The sequence below is a fragment of the Hyaena hyaena genome, unplaced genomic scaffold (genome assembly GCF_003009895.1).
Source record: "Hyaena hyaena isolate Hyena2069 unplaced genomic scaffold, ASM300989v1 scaffold_105, whole genome shotgun sequence".
In the NCBI taxonomy this organism is placed as follows: Eukaryota; Metazoa; Chordata; class Mammalia; order Carnivora; family Hyaenidae; genus Hyaena; species Hyaena hyaena.
The window spans coordinates 608,653-626,581 of NW_024080737.1; the positions used below are offsets into that span (position 1 = coordinate 608,653).

Sequence of the window (17,929 nt, forward strand, 5' to 3'; positions counted from 1 at the left end):
GAATCTGAGGCTGAACCCACTGAACCACCCAGGTGCCTTGGTTGTTTTTGTTTTTGTTTTAAGTAAACTACACACCCAAAGCAGGGCTTGAACTGAAGACCCTATGACCAAGAGTTTCATGCCCTACTGACTGAGCCAGCTATGTGCCCCATACCAGAGTTTAAATGTTACCATATGTCTATCCAAAGCTGACATTTGCTTCAAAAAGAGACCAAATCATTTTCAGTCAAGTGCTTTTCTTTTTTTTTTTTTAATTTTTTTAAATGTTTTTTATTTATTTCTAGGAGAGAGAGAGAGACAGCGTGAGCAGGGGAGGGTCAGAGAGAGAGGGAGTCACAGACTGAAACAGGCTCCAGGCTCTGAGCTGGCAGTCAGCACAGAGCCTGACGCAGGGCTCGAACCCACGAACCGTGAGACCGTGACCTAAGCTAAAGTCGGATGCTTAACCGACTAAGCCACCCAGCANCTGAAACAGGCTCCAGGCTCTGAGCTGGCAGTCAGCACAGAGCCCGACGCGGGGCTCGAACCCACGAACCGCGAGATCATGACCCAAGCGAAAGTCAGACGCTTAACCGACTAAGCCACCCAGGCGCCCCAGTCAAGTGCTTTTCTATAGGAGCTTAATTTTAACCAAAAACAAGTTGAGGTGAGGGATGGGTCAGGAAATTCTGATATGGACTATGGTGTAATCTTGGCTTAACTAAGGGTATAGGAGGCAATGTAATGTGATGCCAGATATTACACATAGTAAGTCAGCTGGTCATACATAATATGTTCTTCACCTTTAAACTCTCAAGGCTTTTTAGAGGATTCATAAATAACAAACTGATTTCCTTTAACCCAATGTGGCAGTTTTATTTTTAAAAAAATTTTAATTTTAGGGGCACCTGGGTGGCTCAGTCGGTTGAGCGTCCAACTTCAGCTTAGGTCATGATCTCACGGTTCGTGGGTTTGAGCCCCACGTCGGGCTCTGCGCTGACAGCTAGCTCAGAGCCTGGAGCCTACTTTGGATTCTGCGTGTGTGTCTCTCTCTCTTACCCTCCCCTGCTCATGCTGTCTCTACCTCTCTCTCAAAAATGAATTAATTTTTTAAAATTTTAATGTTTATTAATTTTTGAGAGACAGAGCAAGAATGGGGCAGAGAGAGAGGGAGACACAGAATCTGAATCAGGCTCCAGTCCCTGGGCTGTCAGCACAGAGCCCGATGTGGGGCTCAAATTCATAAACAGTGAGAAGATCATGACCTCAGCCAAAGTTGGATGCTTAAGTGACTGAGCCATCCGGGTGTTCCATAATGTGGCACTTTTAAAACATAGCTTCCAAAGTCTTTATCATTTCTCCCTTTTTAAGAAGTTTTTTTGGGGCGCCTCCGTGGCTCAGTTGGTCAAGCATCCGGCTTTGGCTCAGGTCATGATCTCATGGTTTGTGGGTTCAAGCCCTGCATCGGGCTCTGTGCTGGCAGCTAGCTCAGAGCCTGGAGCCTGTCTTTGGATTCTGTGTCTCCCTCTCTCTCTGCCCCTCCACTGCTCATGCTGTCTCTATCTCTCTCTCAAAAATAAACTTATTTTTGAGAGCTAAGGTCCATGACTCTCAGTTGCCAGCTGACCTCCCAGTCAGCAGCACCAGTGTGGTTGCCATGTAGGTAAGTTATCTTGGAAGTGAATCCTCCAGCCCCAGTTTAAGCTATGCTTGCTCATGCCACATGAAGCAGAGACAAGTCTTCACTGCTAAGCCATGCCCACATTACTGTTTCTTTCTCAGAAGACCTTGTGGTAGCCTTGTGGGACAGGCCGAGTGAGACACTCCTCTGCAACCCCCAGCATGTTTCCCCACCAGGCTCTCAGTGTTCCTCAGCAAATGTGGACCAACTTCTCACTGTGAAACCAAGACCGATACTGCATGGGACATTTAGCCAGTACTGTTATGAATAGCTATTCTTTTTGCACACTCAGTGCCCCTTAACTCACTTTTGTTAGTATCATTCTTTTTCCTGGTCTACCCTGATTGATGTGTCCTGGTGAAGGTGGTGAAACTGCCAAACACAACCCCTCCTGGTGGTAGCCACGGCCCCTTCTTGCTTTCAACTGCTCCACTCCCTGCTTTCCCATTCTCCACTGCACATGCTTGAACAACCAGAGAGTGAACACAGGGTCCATTTTAGTCCTACCCTACTGTATGGATTTGTTACAATTTCCAACTGTCTCATATTGATAATACTGTCCATTTAGGTTCTTTCTAGTTTGATGGCTTGTTTTCACTATTCTCCTCCAAATTATTTATATATATGTATATTATAACGATATATCTAATATATAGTATTTTACACATAATACAATAATAATATATAACATAAACATACATGTATCTATTTAAGAAGTAAAATTTCTGGGTGAAAATGTATTTAAAATTTTTAATGTTTATTTATTTTTAAGACAGAGAGACACAGAATCCGAAGCAGGCTCCAGGCTCTGAGCTGTCAGCACAGAGCCCGATGGGGGGCTTGAACCCACAAACCATGAGATCACGACCTAAGCTGAAGTCAGACACTTAACAGCCTGAGCCACCTAGGTGCCCCGAAAACATATTTTCTAAATGTGGCAAGGGGCACTCGGATAGTGGCGCCTGTGTGCTGACAGCTCAGAGCCTGGAACCTGCTTCGAATTCTGTGTCTCCCTCTCTCTGTGCCCCTCCCCTGCTTGCACTCTGTCTCTGTCTCTCAAAAATAAACATTAAAAAATAAAACATGATAATATTGTCAATGGTCCTACAAAAATCTTTGTGCCAGTTTACATGGTTTAACTTTGATTAATTGCATCTGCTTATCCTCATTAACCCTTTATTAATTAAAAAACTTTTTTTTTAATATTTTTATTTATTTCTAGGGGAGAGAGAGAGAGAGACAGGATGAGCAGAGGAGGGTCAGAGAGAGAGGGAGACACAGACTCTGAAATAGGCTCCAGGCTCTGAGCTGGCAGTCAGCACAGAGCCCGACCCGGGGCTCGAACTCCCGAACCGCAAGATCATGACCTAAGCGAAAGTCGGACGCTTAACCAACTAAGCCACCCAGGCGCCCCTAATTAAAAAACTTTTTGATGTTTGTTTATTTTTGAGAGAGAGAGAGAGAGAGAGAGAGAGAGCAAGCTGGGAGGGCAAAGAGAGAGAAGGAGAAAGAAATCCCAAACAGGCTCCATCCTTTCAGTGCAGAGCCTGATGCTGGAGCTCGAACTCATGAACTGTGAGATCATGACCTGAAACCAAGAGTCAGAGGTATTACTAACTGAGCCACCCAGGTGCCCCCTTATTAACCTTTTATATATATATATGTCAGTCTACACCAATATGACAAGTACAAAAATGTGATATTATTTTAATTTGTATTCTTTTAATGATAGAAACATGTGTTCACATTTATTATATATGTATACATTTTAAAACATTTTCATTTATTTTTCCTGTGATCTGAGGCTGAATGTCTCAAAAATAAGGTACAAATTACATCAAAAAATGTTTTCATATTGGGGCGCCTGTGTGGCTCAGTCAGTTGAGCATCTGACTTCCACTCAGGTCATGATCTCACGGTTCGTGGGTTCGAGCCCCACGTCAGGCTCTGTGCCGACAGCTCAGAGCCTGGAGCCTGCTTCAGATTCTGTGTCTCCCTTTCTCTCTGACCCTCCCCTGCTCATGCTCTGTCTCTCAAAAATAAAAATTAAAATTAAAAAAAAAGTTTTCATATTATTATATTATTGTTAGTTAATATCAACCCTGTTTTTTTTCCTTTTCAGGTATTGTTGCAGGATTTTTTTTTTTTACCTCAGGACTCAAGATTGAAGAATGAAGAGGTGGACACAAAATGAGCAGCAGGCAAAAGTTTATTGAGTAGAAGATTAGAAAGTAAGACGAGTAGGGGCGCCTGGGTGGCTTAGTCGGTTGAGCATCCAACTTTCGCTTCGGTCATGATCTCGCGGTTCGTGGGTTCAAGCCCCGCGTCGGGCTCTGTGCTGACTGCCAGCTCAGAGCCTGGAGCCTGTTTCAGTCTCTGACTCCCTCTCTCTCTGACCCTCCCCTGCTCACACTGTCTCTCTCTCTCTCTCCTAGAAATAAATAAAAACATTAAAAAAAAAATTTTTAGAAAAGAAAGTAAGACGAGTAGGAAGGCTCTCTTTACAGAGAGGGGACACTGCAAAGTGAACGGCAAGGGTCCTTGTTTTATAAGGTTCTGTTCGTACCTCCCTTCCCCCTTGTTCCTTCTCAGGTCCTACCCTCATTGGCTGGACAACTCTAGGTGCTGGTTTGTCCATCCCTGACTGGCTTGTTTCCATTGTACGAGGGCTGGTCTAGGGCCATGCTTAGGTCTTTTGCCAAATTCCTGAGGGAAACCTGAGGAGGAGTAGGTGGCGTAAGTTACTTGCTTAAGAGGAACCTTAAGCCCCAGGGGGTTTGCTGTGGTCAGACGCTCCCAGCATTGTTCCAAAATATGTGTCTTTCCCCACCCAGGACCTCAGGTCCTAATCCTTTCCTTCTCTGCCTATTTCATCCTATTTTCCCCTATCCTGATATCCTGCCTTTCCATTTGGAAGCCGTGGAATTTTCTTTTCCTTAAAGTTCAGAATTTTCACGATGATGTATGAAGGTAAGTGCACGTATGTTTTTCTATGATTCTTGATAAACACTTTTTAGGCCTTTGAATAAAGTTCCAAATCTTTCTTGAATTAAGGGAAATTGTCTTTTAAAATATATTTGATTTTTCCATTCTTTCTTTCCTCTTTATTAACTCCTGAAAATCCTAGTAAACTTTTAGTTTGTTGACTGGATTTATTTCTTAAGTTTTCTCTAATAATGTTTTTTTCTTTTTGCTGTATGTTATTGGGAATTTCTTTTTTTTAATGTTTTTTTTAAATGTTTTTTATTTATTTCTGAGAGAGAGAGAGAGACAGACAGTAGGGGAGGGTCAGAGAGAGAGAGAGACATAGAATCCGAAACAGGCTCAAGGCTGGAGGTCAGCACAGAGCCTGATACAGGGCTCGAACCTACAAACCCGTGAGATCATGACCTGAGCCGAAGTTGGATGCTTAACCGACTGAGCCACCCAGGTGCCCCATGTTATTGGGAATTTCTAAACCAAGTCCTTCAAAGACAAATTGGGATTGTTCAGTTAAAATTTGTTCACTTTAGGGGCACCTGGGTGGCCCAGTCAGTTAAGCGTCCAACCTCGGCTCAGGTCATGATCTCACGGTTCATGGGTTCGAGCCCTGCGTCAGGCTCTGTGCTGACAGCTAGCTCAGAGCCTGGAGACTGCTTCAGATTCTGTATCTTTCTCTCTCTCTCTCAGAAATAAATAAAACATTAAAAAAATTTTTTTAATAAAATTTTTCACTTTGGCAGGGCTTAGGGTAAGGAAGGGATGAATAGGTAGAACATAGCACATGTTTAGAGGAAACTGCTGTATATACTACAATGGTGGTAACAAGTAGTAATATATTTGTCCAAACCCATAGAAATACACCCCAAGAGTCAGCCCTGATGTAAACTATGAACGTTGGGTGATAATGACGTTCAATATAGGTACATTAGTTATAACAAATGAACTACTTTGGTAGGGGATGTTGCAGGGGTCGGGGGAGGCTATGCATGAGTGAGGTCAGGAGTATATGGGAAATCTCTGTACTTTCTCCTTAATTTTGCAATGAACCTAAAATTGCTTTTAAAAGCGTGTCAATTTTGGGGGTACCTGGGTGGCTCAGTTGGTTAAGCATCCAGCATTGGCTCAGGTCATGATCTGATGGTTCGTGAGTTCAAACCCCACGTTGGGTTCTGTGCTGACAGCTCAGAGCCTGGACCCTGCTTCGGATTCTGTGTCTCCCTCTCTCTATTCCCCCTTCCCTGCTCACACTCTGTCTCTCTCTCTCAAAAATAAACATTAAAACATTTATTAGTAAGTATTTTAAAATATGTAAATTTTATCTCATTAAAAAGAACTGTAGAAAATAATTTGCATGGGGATAGTGGGTGGTTGGAAATTTGATGAATTAAGAGCAGCAGATTATGAATGACTCAAAGCTGATGGGTTTACTGGGGGATCATTTTACCATTCTGTTTATTCCAAATATATTCAAAATTCTCCATAATGAAGAAAAGCAGGCAAAAAATGAATTGGTTAACAGCTGTTATTAGTTGTGCTATTTAGTCTGTTTCAAAAAAACAAAAAAGCAGAGAGTTTTACTGGAAGGGTATTAATGACTTCTTGGAATCAGTGGAAGGCTGGGAGAAATGGCTTAGCAAAAACACAGAAACCAGTGCAGGTCAAGGCCAGACAGAAGGAGTTACAGATACGGATTACAGGAAATTTTCAAAAAAACTGGTCCAATGACAGGCCTGTGATCTTTGAGCTTCAAGTCTATCCTGGGCTCTGATAGAAAAATGAACACCACCATCTAGTGGCTCCTTCTTACAGATTTCTAGACTCGTTTCCCAGCTCCCTATCATCTGAATTATATCTTCCATATATCCCTCAGAATTTTTTCATAGATTTTTTGGGGGGACAGTCTCTCCACCCATCCCCCAGCCTCCACTGATCTGTTTTCTCTCCCTATAGTTTCACTTTTCTAAAATGTCATATAAATGGAATCATTCAATATGTAGCTTTTTGAGTCTGGCCTCTTGCAGTTGGCAAAACACATTGAGTTTCATCTATGTTGTTGCCTGTATTGATAGTTTTCCCCTCTCCTCACCCCCTTTTTTGGTTTTAGCTGAGTAGTATTTCAGTGTATGGATATGCTAGCATGTGTTTATTAGTCATTCGCCTGTTCAGGGATATTTAGATTATTTCCACTTTGGGCAATTATGAATAAAGTCACTATAAACACTGTGTACAGGTTTTTGTGTAAACAGAAGTTTTCATTTCTCTTGGGCAATTGCCTAGAATAGGATGGCTGAGTTGTATAATATATGTATATTTAACTTTATAGGAAACTACCAGTATGTTTTCTAAAGTGGTTCTGCCATTTTGCACTCCAACTAGCAGATTTTTTTTCTGCCTATGACATCCTACCTGGTTTTCCAATATTGCCATGTTTTACTTCTGAATTTTTTCTTTTGTTATTTTATAGGATTTTCAGGTGACTGGGAAAATGACACCAAAATATATTTTTAAGTAGCATATTATGTTTATTAACTATCTGTAGTTACTAATTTTAAAATTTTATCTCCACCTGTCATGATTGTGGTCTTAATATTGTTTAATGTTTTAGAAATTGTATGCTTGTTATTTTGCTGTAAAAATTTCCCCATATCTTGTCATATTTTAATATACATGATTTTTAAAATAAGAACAGAGTACATAATACTTTAGTAAATGATTTCACAAGCATATACAGTAAAAACTTTGCTTTGGTAGCATAATTCATTCTGGAAACATGCTTGTAATTCAAAGCACTTGTATATCAAAGCAAATTTCAAGAACCATTGGCTCAGTTGTGATCATGTGATGTTCAGTTTCACATACTACTCGTACTACAAGACATCGCTCCTTTATCAAGTTAAAATATATTAGAAACGGGAGCGTCTTGGGGCTCAGTCCATTAAGCTGCTGACTTCGGCTCAGGTCATGATCTCTAGGTTTGTGAGTTTGAGCCCCGTATGGGGCTGTCTGCTCTCAGCTAGGAGCCTGCTTAGGATCCTCTGCCTGCTTGGGATCCTCTCTTTCTCTCTCTGTCCCTCCCCATGCCCTCTCTCTCTCTCTGTCAAAAGTGAATAAATATATTTTTTTTAATTTATAAGAAATGTTTGCTCGCCTTGCAGAACACTTGCAGAACAGTTACTCAGTCCAAGGTTTTACTGTATTGGGTACCTACAATGTGCTTAGTCATGGGACTATATTCTGAAAATAACTAAGTTTGTATTGCCTTTTATTATGTACAAAGTGCTTTCTTATAAATTTTTTAATTCTATGTAAGTTAAAAGAAACACAACCACCCACAACCATTCATTCTATATGTATATATATTACATATATAGTGACTAGTTAAAGGGCAGAGAGAAATATTAGAATGAATGATAAAAGAACAAATGGAAGCTGATTTTAATTGGCTAAGAGATGGAGAAATCTGGAGAAAGAGGTAAAAATGTGTGAGGGGGAGGTTGGGAGGTGGAGAAAGGAAGGCCATTCAATGAGCACTATATTGGGTAACTATGTCCCACCCTGAAATTCCCTTGGGTGTCTTGATGTGCATCTTCACATTTCTTTATGGTCTTTTGAAATGCTAATTAGCTGCTTACCTACCTTTTCCAAGTAGTTGCTCCCAAGAAGGAATTTTACTTTGGGCAATATCACTAATCAGGAAAGCTTACCTACCTCTTCCAAGTAGCTGTTCCCAAGAAGGAATTTTACTTTTGGCAATATCACTAATCAGGAAAGAAATCTTAGATAAAATAGGAGTAGGTATGGAAAGGCAAACTTTGTCAACTTTCTCCTTTCAGGAAAAGCATCTATTCTCGTAATGGGCCTAAAGTGAAGTTGGGTCATGCTGCTTTCTTCTACTAACCTCAGATTTGTGGCATCTTGGTTGAACTGAGGCTCTGAATGAAGAGCTGATTACTAGGAAGAGGTTGAAATAAAAACATAAAACTATTGGGGCCCTGGGTGGCTCAGTCAGCTGAGCATCCTCCTGGGGCTCAGGTCATGATCTCATGGTTCATAGGTTTGAGCCCCAAGTCGGGCTCTGTGCTGACAGCTCAGAACCTGATCTACTTCAGATTCTGTGTCTCCCTCTCTCTGCCCCTCCCCCACTTGCACTCTCTTTCTTAAAAATAAACATTATTATTTTTTTTTTTACAAAATCATCAAATTATTGGTTACAAGTGGAGCACCCTGTATTTGTATAAGTATTATGATGCCTATTGCCGAAACACTATGAAATTCATGGACATTATGTGAAGATAAGTGATTATAATATAGGAAAACAGCCTAAAGTCCTAAGTTTAAAAACTCCATGGAAAGTGTTAACATTACTTGTATAAAAATAGAAAGCATATTGCATTTCAAAACCTGGAGGACTCCATTTTCTTCACCCTTACTGCAAGCTATTTTATGGTTATTGTGTTTCATTCTTACATTTTTTGTTTTTAATACACAAACACTCCAATAGCAATACTATTCACAACAGAGTATTATTTAGCCTTAAAAAGGAAGGAAAGCCTGTCCCATGTTACAATATGGATGAAACTTGAGGACATTATGATAAGTAAACAAGCCAGTCGTAAAAAGGGCAAATACTGTATGATTTTACTTATATGATGTATCTAAAGTAGTCACATTCACAGAAACAGAAAGTAGAGCTGAGAGGAGGGGGACATGGGGAGTTGTTCATTGGGTAGATTTTCAGTTTTGTAAGATAAAAAAGTAATGGATATCTGCTGTACACAATGTGAATATACTTAGCACTACTGAACTGTCCACTTGAAAATGGCTAAGGTGGGGCACCTGGGTGGCTCAGTTGGTTGGCATCTGACTTCAGCTCAGGTCATGATCTCATGGCTCATGTGTTCTAGCTCTGCATTGGGCTTGCTGCTGTCAGTGCAGAGCCCAGTTTGGATCTTCTGTCCCCTTCTCTCTCTGCCCTTTCCTTGCTTGTGCTGTCTTAAAAATAAATAAATCTTAAAAAAGAAAAAAAAAATTGCTAAGATGGTAAATTTTCCATTATGTGTCTTTACCATAATTAAATATATAAACACCCAGTGAATGTGTACCATGAATTTTATAAAGGATAACCAATTAAAAGAATCCATCAAAATCATAGTTCTGCAAATAGATGGAAGAAACCGTGGAAACAGGGCCATTGCTCTTTTTTTTTTTTTAAGTTTATTTATTTTGAGAGAGAGAGAGAACACGTGGGAAAGGGACAGAGAGAGAGGGAGAATCCCAAGCAGGCTCTGAACCACCAGTGCAGAGCCCGATTGTGGGGCATAAACTCACGAACCATGAGATTGTGACCTGAGCCAAAGTTGGATGCTCATGGAATTTTTTTTTTAATATTTTTAATTATTTCTGAGAGAGGGAGACAGTGTGAACAGGGGAGGGTCAGAGAGAGAGGGAGACACAGAATCTGAAACAGGCTCCAGGCTCTGAGATAGTTGTCAGCAGAGAGCCCAACGCGGGGCTTGAACCCACGAACCGTGAGATCATGACCTGAGACGAAGTCCGAGGCAAAACCGACTGAACCACCCAGGTGCCCCTGGAATTTTTATTTTTTTTATTTTTTATTTTTAATGTTTTATTTATTTCTGGGAGAGAGAGACACAGCATGAGCAGGGGAGGGTCAGAGAGAGAGGGAGACACAGACTCTGAAACAGGCTCCAGGCTCTGAGCTGGCAGTCAGCACAGAGCCCGACGCGGGGCTCGAACCCACGAACCGCGAGATCATGACCTAAGCGAAAGTCGGATGCCTAACCGACTAAGCCACCCAGGCGCCCCGCCCCTGGAATTTTTAAACTGACTGAGTCACCCAGGTGCCTTGATCTCTGCTTTAATACACACCCTCTGTATATATTAAACATGTGGCTTTACGAATTATTTAGCAAAGTGTATTTCGAATGCTTAATAAACAATAAAAAGGCTAGCCTCAGTCGCCCTGGTTTGAATCTCAGTTCTCTAGTTTATTGGCTATATACCTTATGCTAGTTAGTTTCTCTCTCCGTTTTCTCAATCATGAAAAGAAGACAAGGGGATAATAGCAGTATCCATGTCATAAGACTGTGGTATTAAATGCGTAACATATATGTAAAGAATTTAGAATAGTGCCTTGACACAGAAAGTGCTCTATAAACACCACTACCATCACCACTACTACAACAACCATATTACTACCATTCTTATCATTAGGGGGTTCTAACACCATCAGCTTCAGAAACTTTTCAAAGGCAAGACGCTAAAAGTTGTACACCTCTTTCTCCTAGATGTGGAGATGGGGCAGGATTTGGCTGAATCAGTTCCTCCCAGCAGGATGTCAGTTCAGCTATAAGAGAACACAGTTGGGACAGAAGGCATAGCAGGGATGATCAATAAAAATATAATTATGATAATAATATTCAATGGTCTGCTTTAATGATATTTAAAAATGTGAATGTATCCTATACGGGTGGTTATTTTTATTACATAATCATTCTTCATGAAAGGATTAACTGCAAGATTTTTTTAAATGAGCTTTTATGGTATATATTATCTTTTAAAATTGTGAAGTATTTTCATATTTATAGCAAAGTTGCAATAACAGTACCAAGAGCTCCCATATACCGTTCACTTAAGGAGGGCATTCAAGTTTTGCCAATTATCCCATATCCTTTATAGCAAGAGGAGTCAATCCAGGAGCATGTATTTACTCAGCTCTCTTCTCCTTCAATCTAGAACAGTTCTTCAGCCTTCATTTTCTAAGATTATTTTGCTAACTGTATTTTTCCCAGAATTGCACATTTCTAATTCCACATGCTCTTCTAGAACTCTGTCTCTTAATCCAGACAAACTCTGTGCCTCCGTCCATGAATAGAATTTAGAGAAGTAGACCTGTGCCACCACTTATGAGGCTAGGTTAGAAAAGGCCACACAATCTTCTATTTGCCTCTGCCTCACACACAGACACATACACACACTCCCTGGGAAGCCCTGAGTGCACATATAGGAAATTCAGTTACCCTGAGGCGGTGGTGATGAAGAGACTATAGAGAGGTAGAGATGTCAGATGGGCCGCGGACATTCCAGCCCTCAGCTCTTTGAATCTTCCAGGTCAGGTGTAATAGATGTGAGTGTGCAAAAGCCTTCATGTGATTCTAGCTCTCAGCCTTTGAGCCACACTAGGTAAGGCCTAGTGGAGCCAGGCTCTGGGCTGTACCCGCTGACACCTTAGGATGGGGAAGAGCTGTCCCTGCTGAACCTTGCCCAGATTGTACTGAAATAAGTAATGCTGTTTTAAACCACTAGGTTTTCGGGTGTTTGCTGCAAACCATTAGATAACTGAAACAATAGCAGGCCTGTTGTTTTGTGGAATGCAGCTATATTTGGGTTTGCCTGATGTTTACTCACAGAGTTATGATGTCGATTTGTTCTACCACTGTTGATGTTAACTTTGATCACTTCATGAAGGATTCTCCACAATGAAGTTACTCTTTTTTCCTATATAATTATTTTCTAGAGATATACTTTGAGACAATGTAAATAACACCTGTTCTTGATCCATCTTTCATTCACAAGTTTTATAATCCACTTGTTTCTTGACTGAATTTATTATTTTTGAGGGTTGCAAAATGATAATTTTATAATCTATTCTTTTGACTTTTATTAGTTGACATTCTGTTACAAGGGTTTTCTATTAAATCATTTGTTTATTTATGCCATCATAGACTGATGGGCTCATAATTAGTGATGTAATTTGTTTCCTGTCACTGTTTTGATATGTTGTCCCAGATTTGGCTACCAGAAGTCTTTTCAAACTGACTTCTGTGTCTCTCTGACATGTCTCCATTATTTTCTGAACACTTCCTGGCACAAAAAGATGTTCCTCGTCATCCAATCCCTGCTTTGATCCTAAATTAACCTTTTCTCCAAGAAGACCTGTTCTTGTTGGAAAATAGTATTTAGAAACCACTACCTAGTGGCTATGTTTGCTGTTGCTACTGGTATATACTGCTTCCAGGTCTTTTCTGTGGACAGAGACAAGTATATACAGTAGAGGGCGGTGATACTAATGAAAGGAAAGGGATATAAAGTCACAAAAAAGGAAGAGATATCTACCCCAAGGCTTCAGAGTTTTGGGGATGGGAAGAGAAATAATCCAGACAGAAGATATTTATGTACAAATGGCCTGTGTCAAGAGAGAACATGTCATGTTTAAGGAACTAAAGCAGTTTAATATGGCTAGAGTAGAGTGAGGTGGCCTTGGTAAGAGAGCAGGATACATAGTAAACAGGGGGTAGTCAAATCTCCAAGAAACAAATAAACAATGTTAGAAGTTTTAAGTTCATCCTGAGAGCAAGGGGGAACTATTAAGAAGATTCTGAGCAAGGGATATATGATTAAAAATAATTTCAGAACAGCTGGAGCATCTGAGTGGCTCAGTTGTTTAAGCCAATTTTGGCTGAGGGCATGATCTCATGGTTTGTGAGTTCGAGCCCTGCATTGGGCTCTGCACTGATGGTGTGGAGCCTGCTTGGGATTCTTTCTTTCTCTCTCTCTCTCTCTCTCTCTCTACCTGTACCTTCCTTCCTTGCTCTCACACTCTCTCAAAATTTAAAAAAATTTAAAAAACATTTTAGAACAGTTACCTTCAATTAAAAAAAAAAAAAAACTTACATACCATCCTAAAAGGATTTTGAAAAGGTGTACTTCCTTCCACATTTTAAGCTGGCATTTACTACTTTTCATGAGTTAAAGTTAATTTTTTAATTTTTATGTATTTATTTTTTAAATGTTTATTTTTGAGAGAGAGCATGCACGCGAGTGTGGGAGAGGCCAAGAGAGAAGGGGACAGAGAACGTGAGGTAGGCTCCAGGCTCTGCGCTGACAGTAGTGAGCCTCACGCGGGGCTTGAACTCACAAACTGTGAGATCATGATCTGAGCCAAAGTCAGACTTTCAACTGACTGAGGCACCCAAGTGCCAAGGTTTGTTTACATTTTGAAACTTGAAATGACCTTGGATTGTACCTGAATTAAGTATTTTATCATTTGATACTCGCCAAATCTGAAAAGTCATGTAAAATTTCTATCTGTGGATTTTATCAAATATTATTACCTCAAAAATGTATTATTGGCTCCAGAAACCACAAAATTACATATGTAAGTATTAGCATCTCTAGTTTGTGTTGCCTCAGTTGTTCTGAATGCAGGGCAACTTTCATGCTTATTAACAAAACTATGTGGGAGACAGGTGAAGGTCTTGTAGGTTTCAGATGCTTCAATTACTCATTAAGAGGTGTTCAGACTTCCCTTCCTGCCAAAGATGGAGTAACAGGAACTGGATTTACCCTCCTGCTGAAACAATAGCAATTCAGACAAAATATATGAAGCAATGATTTCTAAGTACAGGATATCAAGCATCAAAGGACAGTACCCCTGAGAGACAAGAGACAAATGAGATGAGCCCTTCAGTTACCCCAGCTTACTGCCTTGAGAGTTTCTAAGTTGTAGACATAAACTTAACTGTATTAATAATCATGTAAAGTGGAAATGATCTAAATACTCCAATTAAGAGAAATTGGCAGATCAGACAATAAAAGCCAGACCCAATTATTTGCTGCCTATAAGAAACACTTTAAACATAAATACAGAGACAGGTTAAAGAGTTGTAAAAGATATGCCAACAATGAGTCAAGAAAGCAAGCATACTATTTAATTTTTTTAAATGTTTTATTTATTTCTGAGAGAGAGAGACAGCGTGAACAGGGGAGGGTCAGAGAGAGAGGGAGACACTTAACTGACTAAGCCACCCAGGTGCCCCTACTATTTAATTTTTTTTAATTTACTTTTTAGCTAAGCTCTAGGCCCAATATGGGCTTTGAACTCAGAACCCTGATATCAAGAGTCCCATTCTGACTGAGCCAGCCAGGCACCTCAAGCATGCTATTTTATTATATTTATTTTATTTTATTTTTTTTTACAAATAGTTTATTGTCAAATTAGTTTCCACATAACACCCAGTGCTCATCCCCACAAGTGTCCTTCTCCATCCCCCTCCCCCCTCCCCCCCACATCCATCAGTCCTCAGTTTTTGTCAGCATTCAAGAGTCTCTCATGGTTTGCCTCTCTCCCTTTCCCCCACCATTTCTGCCCTTCTTCTCCCCCTTGTTCCTCCGTCAAGTTCTTCCTAATTCTCCTATACGTGCAAACATATATTTGTCCTTCTCTGCCTGACTTATTTCGCTCAGCATCACACCCTCAAGGTCCATCCATGTTGCTACACATGGCCAGATTTCATTGTTTCTCATTGCCATGTAGTATTCCATGGTATAGATAAACCACATCTTCTTGACCCATTCATCTGTTGATGGACACTTAGGCTCTTTCCATGTTTTAGCTATTGTGGAGAGTTCAAGCATGCTATTTTAATAATGGACAAAGTAAATGTCAGAGTAAAGAATATTACCAGGGATAAAGACTGTGATTTCATAATGTGAAATAAACATAAAGTGATCAATAACAATTTAAACATTTAGGACCCTAACAGCAGAGATTCAAAATACATGAAGCAAAAACTGATAGAACTATAAGAAGTTGATAAAAATCACAATTATAATTGGAGATTTTAGGACCCTCTCTTAATAACTGATAGAACAAATAAACAGAAAATCAAGAATATAATAGTCTTGGGGTGCCTGGGTGGCTTAATCAGTTAAGCATATGACTCTTGGGTTCAGCTCAGGTCATAATCTCACAGTTTGTGAGTTAAAGCCCTGCATCAGGCTCTATGCTGACAGTGTGGAGCCTGCTTGGGATTCTCTCTCTCTTCCTCTCTTTCTGCCCCTCCCCTGCTTGTGCTCTCTCTCTAAAAATAAATACATAAACTTAAAAAAAGATTTAATAGTCTTGAACAATACTATCAAACAACTTGACCTATTTGCCATTTATAGGACACTTTACATGACAACAGCAGAATACACATTCTTTTCAAGTACACAGAGAACATTCACCAAGATAGACTATATGCTAAGTCATAAAACAAACCTCAGTAAATTTAAAAGGATTTGAATCATACAAAATGTATCACAAAATATATTCTCTGACCACAATGGAATTAACTTAGAAACCAATAACAGATCTCTGAAAAATCCTCTAATGTTTGGAAATGGAACAACAGGCTTTTAGATAACCCATGGGTCAAAGAAGAAATCAAAAGAAATTAGACACTATTTAGAACCAAATGAAAATTAAAATACCATATATAAGAATTTGTGGGATATCAGTAAGAGATTTATAGAGCTAACTATATTAGAAAGGAAAAAAAAAAAGAAAAAAAATATCTCAAATTGATGATCTCAGATTCCAACTTAGAAAAGTAGGAAAAGAGCAAACTAAACACAAAATAAGAAGAAGAAAATAAATAATAAAGATTAAAGGGGAAATCAGTGAAATAGAAAGCCGAAAAACAGTAAATAAAACTAAGAGCTGTTGAGAGGATCAATAGAATTGATAAACTCCTATCTAGCCAGACTGTGGAGGAAAAGCAGAATACAAAATTACCAATATTAGGAATGAGAAATTTGACATCACCACAGAGTCTAGATATTAAAAGGATATTAAGAGAATATTATGAATAACACTTCGCCTATGAATTTAACAACTTAGACAAAACTGACAAATTCTTTGAAAAACAAATTGCCAAAGACCAATCAAGAAAAAACAACCTGAAGAACCCTATATCTTTTTAAAATTTTATTTGGTAGTTAAAAACCTTACTGCCAAGAAAACCTCAGGCTCAGATGGCTTTATTGGTGAATTCAACCAAATATTTAAGAGAGAAATAGAATGAATTCTATACCAACTCTTTCAGAAACAATAATTCTGTGTAAACTTTCAGGGAGTGGCTCAGTTGGTTAAGCATCTGACTCTCTGTTTCAGCTCAGGTCATGATCTCATGATTTGTAGGTTCAAACAGTACATCGGGTTTCACGCTGACAGTGTGGAGCCTGCTTGGGATTCTGTCTTCCCTTCCCTGCTTGCACTGTCTCTGTCTCTCCCAAAATAAATAAATAAATAAACTCAGGGCTCCTGAGTGGCTCAGTGGGTTAAGTGTCAGGCATCAGCTCAGGTCATGATCTGAGTTTGAGCCCTGGGTTGGGCTCTGTGTAACAGCTCAGAGCCTGGAGCCTGCTTCAGATTCTGTGTTTCCCTCTCTCTCTGCCTCTTCCCCACTCACCCCATCTCTCTCTGTCTCTCAAAAATGAATAAATGTTAAATATATATATATATATAAACTTAAAAAATAATTCTACACAAACTTTCAACTTTATTCTTTGAGGCCAGCATTACCCTGATACCAAATCCAAAGACATTACAAGAAAGCTACAAGCTAATATTCTTCTTTAAAATAGATACAAAAATTTGAAATCAAGATTTAGCAAATCCAATCCAATATATAAAAAGGAAAATATATCATGATTCCTTCAAGCTTGTCCCAAGAATGTAGGGCTGGTTTGACATTTACAAATCAACTAATCAGTGTAGTTTACCACATAAAATAAAAAGGCATATAAAAATCTCAATAGACACAGAAAAAGCATTTGACAACATCCATTCCTGATCAAAACTCTCACCAAAACAGGAACAGAGGGGAACCTCCTCAACTTGATGCCTTCATCTATCTATGAAAAACCTATAGCTTACGGGTGAAAGACTGAGTGTTTTCCCTCTAATATCATAGTTCCAGTGAGACTGGGCACACACATTTGGGAAGTTTTGTTTTGGAATTGTTGATTTGGGGGCCCAACATGCCATTGAACATCTAACTGGGGATTTACAAAGCAATATGGATCTGGAGCTCAGAAGAGAAAGCTGTCATAGAACCTGTTAATGGATATTTTAAAACAAATTTATATTTTTAAAAACCTTAGAAAAAAACAGGTGAAAAGTAAGATGAGAAGAGGGTTAGGAATGGAAATGCTGAAGAAAACACTGAAGGCTTCTCCTGTAGGATATAGGAAGAGAGGCAAGAAAAGGTGACCAAACAAGGTCAGCTATCCAAAAAAAAAAAAGTGATCAAGAACAATCTTACAAGTCAAAAGACACCTCTATGGTGTGTCTGTAAGAGAAATCCAGTTTCAAGAAAGAGGGAGGGGTCAAGTCAAAAGTTGCAGAGGACTTTCAGATTTAAGGATTCTGGTACATTCTGATATGCTTACCACATAGGTGACCATCAGAACATATTTAAAATAGGCATTATCTAGTATAGA

At 39.5% G+C, this 17,929-nt stretch overlaps 1 protein-coding gene across 1 annotated transcript in view; it reads left to right on the forward strand.

Moving 5' to 3' along the window:
- The first annotated feature begins 4,449 nt into the window (after window positions 1–4,449).
- Window positions 4,450–17,929, forward strand: part of GMPS (guanine monophosphate synthase) — an 88,054-nt gene continuing 74,574 nt past the window's right edge. The window contains exon 1 of the mRNA XM_039236046.1: window positions 4,450–4,630. Coding sequence (XP_039091977.1) covers window positions 4,625–4,630 — 6 coding nt within the window. The 5' untranslated portion in view covers window positions 4,450–4,624. The remainder of the gene's footprint in view (window positions 4,631–17,929) is intronic.